Source organism: Mesoplodon bidens (assembly GCF_964165515.1).
Source record: "Mesoplodon bidens genome assembly, chromosome: 4".
NCBI lineage: Eukaryota > Metazoa > Chordata > Mammalia > Artiodactyla > Ziphiidae > Mesoplodon > Mesoplodon bidens.
The window spans coordinates 105,431,395-105,443,557 of NC_138160.1; the positions used below are offsets into that span (position 1 = coordinate 105,431,395).

The 12,163-nt window shown below is 44.3% G+C and overlaps 1 protein-coding gene across 1 annotated transcript in view; it reads right to left on the reverse strand.

The window, feature by feature from the left end:
- Positions 1-12,163, reverse strand: part of ZNF608 (zinc finger protein 608) — a 106,325-nt gene that overhangs the window by 59,478 nt on the left and 34,684 nt on the right. The window contains exon 3 of the mRNA XM_081232609.1: positions 2,654-2,909. Within this exon, the coding sequence (XP_081088735.1) occupies positions 2,654-2,909 (256 nt within the window). The remainder of the gene's footprint in view (positions 1-2,653; positions 2,910-12,163) is intronic.

A 12,163-nucleotide genomic window follows, 5' to 3' on the forward strand; every position in this document is an offset into this window, starting at 1 on the left:
TTTATTCAGCAAGAATAACTCTATTAACAGCTCCACCTCCTTCTTGTCACCACAGTAAATATCCACATACTCCAAATCCTAGAAAATGTGAGGCAATTCAAAGGAGGCTGGAGCTGCTGAGGGCTCCACTGCTGTGCCTCAAAAGCTTCTAAAGCAACTGGTCTGCCGTATGAATGAAGGGAAGCCACCCACAGGGATGCATGGATCACAGTGGATCAGAGCAGTTACATCAGACTTAGGAGACGGATTTTCAGAGAACAGGAGGAAAATGGGGAGGGCTTATGTACATCACTCCTAAATAATAATGATGATGAAAGCTCTCTAAGCACATGCCCAGAGTATCAGAATTCTTGATCAACTCATGTACTGCTATAGTTTTTAAACACAGATTTCTTCCCCCCTAAATAATCCCATCTTTTATTAGAGGCCAAGGTTAAAAGGCAAAACCCAGCAGACTCCTAAGCACGGTGAAAAATAACCCAAGCCTTGTAGCTGTTCCAGAATGACAAACTTTCTGGATCTTTCATTTTTAATTTAATTTTACAACATCTACCATGCAGGAAGGTCACACTGCGGGAACCTGTCCTATCACCTGCTGGAATAAATAAAATCACGACAAGCCTTATACAGATGGGCACCAAGTCATATCTAGGAAAGGGAAGACAGTGCTCCACCCTAAGGAGTCAATTATCCAAGTTACAAGAAAATCTGATTTTCAAGTTGATGGGAATTAAGCCTTACTCTTTCAAAATCTTTTTGCTCCTGAAAGTCATCTCTACTAATTAACCTTATTAATGTCTTGATGCCTTTTCTATACTTTTCTCTCCAAGATGCCAGTCTGAAGCTCTTATCCACCTACTTCTGCTCTAGGGAAAATCTAAGGGAAGATGCACGGTGCACAACCCACGGGCAATGAGGGAGAAGCCATCTCCCCGCATGGACCTCTTGCACTGAACAGGGTCTAAACAGGCCAGCAAGACGGGAGAGGTTTAATTCCCGCTCCTCTGACATCAATTCCTCCCAATGTGGTTGTGTAGTTCTGTTTTAAATGGCTTTCCAGTTAAAAGTACAAAGAGGGAGGAGCCCCAAAACCCCCCAAATTTCTAAAACCAAGAGTAAATTTTAACGGTTGCTCAGTTCTATTTGAGCAAATAAGAGAGCTCCCCGTATCTACTGCTTTCATTCCCTTTCTCTGGTTGCTTCTTACATAATTCAATCTTGCTTTTTCCTTACTGATGCTATCCACAAAAATTTTTAATCGAATTACCAAAGCCATCCTACAAGAAGAGTACATTCAATGTAATATGTAGAATTCAAATATTTTCCCCTTAAGTTTTTTTTTTTTTTCCTATCTTGAAACAGCTTGGGCTGTTTTCTGCCTTCCGACCACTGTGCTTACACCTGTCGCCTGATTTTCAGTCTTCATTTTTAATTCTCATTCCCTAGTTTGTCACTGTTCTTAACTATTTTCTCCCAACTATTTCTTCCCCAACAATTACCCCCAATATATTCTCCTTTCCCATCCACTCAGCCTCTTGAGCATATATTTTACTTCCTCTGCTTTGAGTTTCAGCCCTCAATTCTTCCCCTTGATATAGAGGAACCTAAACAATGATTTTGTGTCTCAGATCCTTCTTATTACCCTTATTCTTGCTCTGAACTCCTCTCCCGAAAGACCATGATATCGACAGCAGTCATCTCCTTATCCTTGACCAATCCAGCTCAGAGGAAAAAATGTTTCCCCTGTGTTTTTTATTTTCCTTTGGTCCCATGGTGCACCCCGGGCCATGCTTCTTTCTTATGTGCTGTCCTCTACTCACTCCCCCGTGGAGCAATGCAGCTCTCTCCTTGATATTCAGTTTGTAATTATCTGTTGGCCTCTGTCAGGAACACTGGCCATCTGAAACACGCTCTACTTGATGATCATATGAGATGTGAGATGTGGCCGACCATGGTCTGGATCCACTGTCAGTACGACGTACACCTGATGTGTATTTCCAACAGCAATGAGACATTCACCCTGATCCATTTCTCTTGCACCTTGGGTTCTCTTGTGACTAATGAATAGCACTTGCCAGAGGGCTTGCTGGGTTAAGGGGCCGGGAAGGTGCTACATTTCCAGCCATAGAAAAGAACCGACTGGCCCAAATGGGGCTCAAGCCTTTGACCTTGGTTTCATTAGCTCTCAGCACCAACCAGCCACCGTCACGTGACAGCAATGGCCCCTGCTCAATGCAGGAACCCTGTGTCGATTCAGAAGGGAAATATAAGCCTCAACAACACAACGACACCCACACAGAGACAGATCTGTTAGCAAACCAAAAAGGAAATGAACTTGAGATCTATGTCCCATTCTGATTTCCATGACACCTCCTAGGAGAAAGGGTAACCTTCACCCTGCTTCTCACAGGCCTTCCAAGTTAGCGCTTAAAGCGGAAAACCAATTTGAGGTACACCAGACTGACCATGAATGTAAAAGCAGCCATGAACAAAAAGAGAAACATAGCTCTTATTTCAACAAAAATCGAGAGAGCATAGAAACCACTTTTCTCTCCTCTCTGAATACCACACAGCAAAGTCCCCTTACAGGTGGACACACATACATCATGAGGAAGAGGGCATGGGAAAATAGATAAAAATAAATTGTATTTACCTTCTTCTGTTTCATGCCACACGATCCCTTCCAAATTCACACTGGTCCCGGGTTCACAGGGCCCAAGACACTCTGGCTCTGTCACTACTCCAACTTCACACGTATTGACACCCACGGAACGAGTCCGAACCAAAAGCTGTTCAACCGGTGCTGCAATATTGGATGAAGATGGGGAAAAGTAGGAGGGCAGAATCTGAGGCGTGAGACTGCTGGAAATCGGCGGCGGTGGTGCTGGCACTGTAAACAGGGGGTCAACCTGAAAGACAGACAGGCTTACTGCAGTGGTGCTGCATGCTCGGAGCTCTTTTCAATGCAATATGTTTACATCACTTCCAGAATACATCACCATTCCAAATGCCATTTGCAATTATAATACGCTTTGAGTGTTTTAATGGTGCCAAAATACAAAGCAGAATAGAAATAAGCATTTTCGTTTTTCATGACACACAAGGTAAACATTGGAGCTCTAGCTTCCTGTGCTATAGACAGGCCTTCAAGGTCCTTCTAAATTCACCAATTAACAACCTTCAGCCTCCAGAGACGTGAATGAAATATGCTTTGCCAAATGAAGACTATTTCCCACTTGTCGTGAAATCGTATTTTCAACACTACAGTATTTTCCAAAGGAGAAACTCTAATAAATACCTATATAGGCATCACTGGCCATTCAAGTACAGGAGATGGACTAAAATTGTTTTCAAAGTATTTTATAAACCATAATGAATTAAATCACTACTAAAATAGATGAACTACTCTGCCAAATATATAAAATACATAAATTTGATTACACACACTGAAACACAGAAACTGGATATTATTAGCATGTATTAAGCATCAACTTTTAACTAAGTGTTCTACTGCAAAGTTTGGCAGAATTCATAAAAATGGAGAAATAAACACGTGTGCTCAACAGAATCTGAGTTTCTCCAATGCACAAATCCTTTAGTGGTTCAACAAAGATTCCTGATGAGTTGGACCAAGACTCAGCAGCCCTCTCTATGTCCGAAAAGAGAAATGACAGCCAAGACAAGGTCTTGTGGTACAATAATTCCTTTGCACCCCGATCCTGAGGAGAGCAAGCAAAGGAATCCTTCACCACAAAAAGTTTAGGAGTCAGGCCATAATGAAACCAAAGACTATGCATGTACTAAGTAGGTAGACGGTCAACAGACTCATTCATTCCTTCCGCCCATTTAACCATTGTTGTGACTGCTACGGAATAGCTTTGGCCCTGCTGACAGGTTATCAAATGTGAAAGAGCCAAACACACAGCACGTCTGCACCAGGATTCCAGATCACCTATGTCCTCAGGCTGCACAGAGACACCACCTACACACAAGAGATGATACCGTATGTGTTTTATCAGTTGGGCTAACAAATTAGATGTGTAAAAAGGACACAGAGAAGGTTGTTCTGGTAAAATGCCATCTTCGTCTGTTTATATATTCTCAGTTAACATTTGTAAGAAATCCACGTCTGGCTACAGACATAATATTATATAGTCTTTGTTCGTCAAAAAAAAAAAAAAAACCACACACACAAAAAGAGTGTATTTCAAGAGAAGTCATATGAGGAAGTGTGCTCCTAGATAAACAGCTGAAGCAGTCATCTGGGTGGGTTCCTTGTTCATATGACTGTAGGAACTATTTCTACAGTTTGCATTTCACTAAAATGATACAGCGACGTTCACATGCCTGAGTGATCCAAGATGCAATAGAACAGCCCTTCATCCAACTGCACACTAAAGAAACTTAATTTCCTGCTCTCGAAGCTGCCATAAAACTCCTTTTGCTCCATGCTTTTTATTGTTCTTCCTTCTTGATCACAGATCCCAAGAAAGGAAAGCATTTAACGGCCCCAAACCCCAGATCTGGTGATTTATGCTTTTGTGTAAATGCAGCTTAACATGGATCAAAGTTCACACTGATAGTTCCTATTTTAAAACTGAGCTGACAAATGAAGAAAGGGGTTCTGAGGAAGAAAATTTAAGGAGGGCAGGGGGAGCCAATGCAACGTTGTAGTCTTTATTTCAACTAAAAGATTGCATGAGATTGAAATCACTTTCTAGAATTTAAAAAAGGAAAAAAAAAAAGACCAAGGAAAATTATAAACCAGCTATACTGCACATTTTTTTTGTGCATGATTCCCAACAACCTCTTCATCTGTACAGTTAGTTGTAAACTGTAATTTGGTGCTACACATGTAAACTGAAAAGACAAAATGGAACAATATTCTCAAGATATCCTTTATATCCTTGATCGACAGTGTACATTAATTCCAAGAGAACAAATATAGCTTCAGTTAGATAAACAAGAAACTGGAATAAAATAAAAGAGGTGAGGAGTCTCAGAGAGTACCAACTCTCTAATTTTGAATTTCAGGATACCTTGGGGCAACATGTACAACAGAAGTTATAGGGATAGGGTGTGCTGACACCAGGACTTCGGCTCCACCTCCCACATTAATTAAGCTTGTGACTTGGGAGAATCATTTAACCTCACTGAGGCCCATGTTCCTCAACTGGAAAATGTATTCTTTGGCCTTCTAATAGTGATGACGAATCCTCTCAAAACAGAATTTCTAGACCAAATCCCTATTTCAGTATAAGTCTGCTTATGAATATATTTGTATAGAGATACACACACACTCACATACTTATTTGGGATATTTGTGTAATTTCAAAGATGAAGCTTCTAAAGAGACTAGAAGCTTGATGGGAGAGACCATGGTATCCTGGGCCTACCAGCAAGTTAACTGTGCTTATTTCCATTAACACAATTCAAATGCAATGAAAACAGTTCAGTTGATGACATTTAAAGAAGGGACCTTGGAGCCCTGTGCATGCTTGGTTTTTTTTTTTGTTTGTTTGATTGTTTTTTGTTTTTTTGCGGTACGCGGGCCTCTCACTGTTGTGGCCTCTCCCGTTGCGGAGCACAGGCTCCAGATGCGCAGGCTCAGCAGCCACAGCTCATGGGCCCAGCCGCTCCGCGGCATGTGGGATCTTCCCAGACCAGGGCACGAACCCGCGTCCCCTGAATCGGCAGGCGGACTCTCAACCACTGCGCCACCAGGGAAGCCCGCATGCTTGTTTTTTTTTATTTACTTTTTTTTTTTTTTTTGCAGTACGCGGGCCTCTCACCGTTGTGGCCTCTCCCGTTGCGGAGCACAGGCTCCGGACACGCAGGCTCAGCGGCCATGGCTCACGGGCCCAGCCGCTCCACGGCATGTGGGATCTTCCCGGACCGGGGCACGAAGCCGTGTCCCCTGCGTCGGCAGGCGGGCTCTCAACCACTGCGCCACCAGGGAAGCCCCGCATGCTTGTTTTAAAATGAGAAAAGTAAGATTCAGAGAAGTTTGACTATAAATATGAACTTAACCATAAACAGCCCCCCAATGTGATAATAGTCTAAAACTCTTAAACTTGATAGGAGAACTCAATAGGTAATATAGTTTTAAAGGTTCAACTCTTTGACTCGCACAGGTGAACTTCTCTTAGTTTTTCCACTGTACTCACTTCCTCCATGTAGCTCAAAACTCCCATTCCCACAGGTACCCGATCATAATTATCAGTGAGAGTAGAAAAGGGAACTTTTCTCCCTTGAGATTTCAGGATTTGGAGTGGAGAACAAAGACCTCCCATGTTGTCTACTGGGGGTCCCTCTTCCCCAGAGCTCACCAACTGGAAAAGGGGTGGGGAATGATAGCTACTCCCAGAGGCAGGTTTTATTTGGCAGGTATGCTACTTTTAAAAACCTTTTCATTTGTTGACCAACACAAAAAATTAGGGAAAAGTCTGAATTTCCACGATCTCGTAACAAAATAATTGGCTCACGTGCTATGCTCGGCCCACCTTCCTCGTGGCATCAACTGACAGGGCTGAGCTCCCCTCAGCCTGCAGTGACCTACCCAGGCACAAGCAGTGAGTTGGCGTTTCCAGCTTTTCCGAGACGAACACAGAACGTTGGCGGTAGAAGTTCATCTAACCCAACTTACTCATTGTAGACAAAACCGTGGCCCATATCTGTTTGTGTGCAAGGGTAATTAAGCATCTCTAGGGGCAGCCCAGGTAAGCATAAAAGAGCAGCATCCTCCAAGCAGGACCTTCACAGAACGGGTTCAACATACACTAACACTAGAGACAAAAGAGGGGTGAAAGGGAAATAATTCAGAGTGCGGCTATTTCTTTCTACCAGCTAACACCCCCAGTGGGAGAAGTTCCCCTCAAAAAGGTTTTGGTTCTCTTGTGTATCTCACGGTAGCTAATACACAGTCACATGACACCATATGTAACTCAGGATTTTGAAAGATCTTCAACAGGTACTGTTGCCTTATACAAAAGGTCAACTCCACTGCACCCTGATTTCTCAGTCACTCACTGATCATACACTGAAACGTAATTTCTTCACCCAGTGAGGCTCCTTAAGACAGAGAGTAGCAACAGTTCCCATGAGGGCGTCCGGGGAGGAAGCAACATACACTTGGACTTGGGTAGTGATAAACCTCGGGTTGTGCTGGATTCAAATCCTGACCCTGGTGGTACTTGCTTGCGTGGGATCCTGAGCAAATGACCTGGCTACTCTAAGGCTCAATGTCTGGACCTAAGAAATGGGAATAAGAATAACAATAACCTGCACAGGGTCGTGGTGAAGACGCAATGAGATAATTCATGCCCAGTGAAAGCTCTGCACTGTGCTTAGCTCAGTAAACAATGACTTTGAAAAAGAAAAAAGGAAGTCCCTGGTCTGATATTACAGTTCTCTAACCCTGCATCCACTCTTACAAAGCTCCTTTTTATATCCTACTATGTTTAACATAAATCTATAATCCTCTCCAAATGCATGGTTAAGGGCGGTTAAAGTGTGTTAAAAGTATAAGAAAAAGGGCTTAACCCTGAGAAGCTCAGCCTGAGGAAATACTGCTCCTTTCATACACTGGCATCTGGCAGCCGTCCACCGGCTTAATCCAGCCCCACTTTATAGCAGGCCCTGATGAGTCCTATACTTCTAGAAAATCTCCTGCTACTCGTCTCTAGCTGTACCTCTTTTTTTGTGCACTGCTCCCCGCAAAGTCTTTTATTCGCCTCAACTCGATCACATGTCCACCCAATAAATAACTACTAACACACCTGCTGTGTGTCAGGCGCCACTAGCAAAACAAGAGTGGGCAAGACTGTGGCAGAAATCAACATACAAATCCAGCAAAATTACAAGTGTCGCTGCAGAACCTCATCCAAGGGGCTGTCCATGGTGGCCTGAGCGCAAAAAACAGCATGTAGAAGACAGTGCGGGGCAGGGATCAGTCTCTGGAGTTGGAATCCATCTCAACCTTTAAGAACCTTTGGCAAGATGCTTGATCTGTCTGGGACCCAGTGGCTTCATCTGTAAAATGTAAATACCACTTGGCTGCTAAGGTGACTACTACCTGAGATCATTCAAACAACATCAGCCCAGGGCCCAGTACGGAATAGCCCTCAATAAATAAAAGCTATTGCCATTGTCAATATGATTATTATTATTACAAATATACTTGAGACCTGAACTGAAAAGAAAACAATAGGTGGTTTGGCCCTTTAAAGCCAAATGCTAGGATTTGCCACGTTCAAAGGCAATTCAAGAGAGGCAGTTATAAATACCTTTCTGGAGGGAAGTACCCTAAAATAGTAATCATCAGATATTCCATTTAAACATTGGTGGGGAATTATTAGTCAAATACTACCAATAAATGGAATAAAAGAGCAGAAGAGAGAACTGGCCGGTTGTAGCAATGGTTCCTTTGTCAAAGCTCTTTTCTGTTATCTTGACGGGACACTGATGTAACCTGCTAGAGCCCAAAAGAGGAAAGCAGGAAAGCAGCCATCTCCAGTGGGAAAAAAAAAAAAAAAAAAGAAAGACCCATAAGTCTAACAGCTGGTGGTGGCAGCCTGTCAAACTGAGGAAAGTTAATGTCAAGAACAGACGCGCGGCAGTCTCTCACTGTTATTTTTGCATGATTATTCCCAGGTGTTGGTGCACGCTGAGCAGTAGCCCGGCTATTTATCACTCGAGAGAGCCTAAGAGTATGGAAGTAGGGGAGCAGAGAGGGGAGAGGGAGGTGGGGAAGAAAAGGTTATTTACACAGATAGCGGCACTTAGGGTGTGTAATCAGAGGACTGGGGGAAAAAAATCCGCAGAGAGATTCTGGCAATATTTTCTCTGTTCACCTTATTTCAAGAGCTTCCTGAGTGCCGATGAGCAAGGAAGGCTGCAAAGCTGGAGCGTGAGTGGCAGCAGCTTTGCATCACGCGAGCACGGACTGTGGCAGCCGGTGATGGGTTTCCAGGACCCACAAACTGACAGCAAGTGAGGAGGGGTGGGCAGGGCTGGGGGTGCTCCAGGCACTCCGGCTCCGCTCAGACCCAACAAAGGGACAGTCAGGTGGCTCTGCTGCGGGGAGGGCTAGCGCTGCCAGGAAGAGGGGAAGGAAGTCCACAGCCTGGAGACGGGCAAGCCTCAAGGAAAGATTCCCTCCCACACCCCAGGGCAGGTCTGAACCCCCACTGGGGAGCCTCCCCAGGTTTCTGCCATCTGTTGCCACAAATCTCCATGCTCATCTTGCTCTTAACCCCTCAATCCTGGGATTCTCAGGTCACCAACAACCAGAGCGGGAGTGGTGTTTTATTATTTTGCTCAGTCAATATTTTTACCTTCTATGAGCGCGCCAGGGCACAATTACTTAATGCTCACATTTTCTCCATATCCTGGAATTTGGCTGTTTTATGAGATTGCCCACAGTCACCTCTTTAATTTAAAAAGCATTAGACAGAAACTGCACTTCGTGTAGGGGAAATCACAGCTCTTTAAAGGTGACCACTGGCGCAGTCTATCACTTTGCATTTTAACTACCCTTTCTGCCTGACATCACTGCTTCATGAGTAGAGCAAGGGAGCTTAAAAAATGGTTTCCTTATGCACCAATCTTTTCCCCAAAATGATTCATCAAGGGTAAATTTCCATCCCTGTCGGACACAACTGCAACAATTGTATTTCTGTCATTCCTAAGTCTATCTTTCCTACATGTAGTGAAGACTTTTCCTTCTAGAACTGTGATCAGGGCAACGCATGCTCTACAACTTGCTGCCACACAACAGGGGCAAACTCTTACTAAGGGCCGACTGTGCACCAGGCCCCCATATGTTGTCTATCTCCTTTGACACTCATTATGTCTCCATTTTATAGAAGCAGAAATTGAAGATCTTGGAGGATGGACAACTTACCCAAAGAGCTGAAATTCAAGGCCAAACCTCTCTGATTTCCAAGTCCATGGGCTTTCTTGTAAAACCACTAATGACATCAGTAGCTACTGTTTAATACATATAACACAGGAGGGATTATACTGTGCATTCTCCCATTCAGTCCTCACAGGCTATGACTGAAAGTACCTTACAGATGAGGAATAAGAAACTTAAACTTAAAAGGTCACTTAGGGTCAGTGGCTGAGCCAGAATTTGAACCCACATTGGTCAAACGGCAAAAGAAACTCTTCTCAATGTAAAAGAGAACACAAGATGTTTGAAACCTACCTCCCCAGGTAATTTCTGACCCTTTTCTGCATGTTAGAAGGCACGCATCTGATCACTTTTCTCAACACCTAGTTCAGAATGGTGCATCTCGTTGTGTCCAAGCAAACACTGCCATCCCTCCAGAAACCTCGACTAAAAACCTCGCAGAAACCAAAGCTCAGGTTCGGCTTGGTTTTGCTTTTAAACATCTTTATTGGAGTATCATTGCTTTCCAATGGGGTGTTAGTTTCTGCTGTACAACAAAATGCATCAGCTATACATATACATATATCCCCATAACCCCTCCCTCTTGCGTCTCCCTCCCACCCTCCCTATCCCACCCCTCTAGGTGGTCACAAAGCACCCAGCTGATCTCCCTGCGCTATGCGGCTGCTTCAGGTTTTGTTTTGCTGTTGTTGTTGTTTTAAATCATCCGACTCCAAAAGCAACAGCTATGTACAATGACTGGGAATCGTACCATTATTTTCATTTTCTCATCCCCAGGTATAAAGACCAGAGACCACCCCAAATAAAAAGCCAAAGTACTTTTTAGCTGTTCAAGTGCTTTTAAAAGCTTCTCCGTTGAACGGGTAGGACTCAGCCTGGGGCTGAAACAGGGCTCTGGCCCCAAGGCCAGTTGGGGCCAAGACGGATGCTTTCTTTTCCAACCAGGACCCCAGCCACGCTGAAATCGCAGAATGCCAACCCAGGGTCTCTGTGGCGCTGCTTGGGGGTGGTGGTCAAGGGAAGGTTGCTGACTGTTAGCGTGTCACTCCAGAAGTGACTCCATACGTGTAGGTCACAAGGCAGAGGCACACATGGGCCAGCCACAGGTGTAAAATATATTTTAAACCACAGTGACGATCCTTAACTTCATTCTCTAGCCATGACAATTTTTCAAAGCAAAAGAGAAGGTACTGAGTATGGAAAGACAGAGTGTAATTCAACTACTCCAGACTCAGTGTCTTAAGTTCTTTGATTGCTGTTTTGAAGCCAAACCAAATTCTCCCCTAGAAGGCCCTCCATCAGCTGTGCTGAGTTCCACAGGAAAGTGCTGCCAGTGGAGGTGGAGGGGACACGGGGACTCAGCCTCAGGCACTTTCCACAGCAGTTGTCACATACTTAGCCTCATCTGTGTTCTTTGCAAAAAAAAAAAATCTGTCCTATTGCTGAGCGACAGATTCTTCACCTGTTTTAAAAGTGTCGGTGAGGGCTTCCCTGGTGGTGCAGTGGTTGAGAGTCAACCTGCCGATGCGGGGGACACGGGTTCGTGCCCTGGTCCTGGAGGATCCCACATGCCGCAGAGCGGCTGGGCCCGTGAGCCATGGCCGCTGGGCCTGCGCGTCCGGAGCCTGTGCTCCGCAACGGGAGGGGCCCCAACAGTGAGAGGCACGCGTACCAAGAAAAAAAAAAGTGTCGGTGACATCTTCCACTGCTCAGCAAGCTGGGCATGCTTTAAACAGCAGGAAATGATCAGTGTTTTCCTATCTCGTTCGTAAGGGTTCTCTGATTTCCTCACATCCTGCTTATTTCCAAAGACACTTACACACACACACACACACACACACACACAAAGAAAGGAGGCAGTGGTAAAGCTATTTTAAAAAGTCTGTCTTCTTGGATTAATCCTTTTCACAAGTCTATTTACTTTGTATAAAGTTAAACTCCTGAAGAGTTCCACACAAATCCCATTTCTTTCAATTAGATCTGGCCCCCAATCTTAACAGTGAAACTTTTAAAAAAGGAGGCCCGGAGGTAACGCTCTGAATGTTTAACTCTGCATTTTGCTTCACGTGGGTGCACCTGTATCAGCAAGCAAATCAATTTCAAAATCCCTGACTACTGGGTATCTTCGTAGATACTGTCCATCAATGTACTGCCTGTCTTTGCATGACCCCAATTTCCCCTTGAAATTAGGGAAAGGTTGGAGGCCTATCATCCTCAACCATCTCTGGACACAGATATGATTTAAAG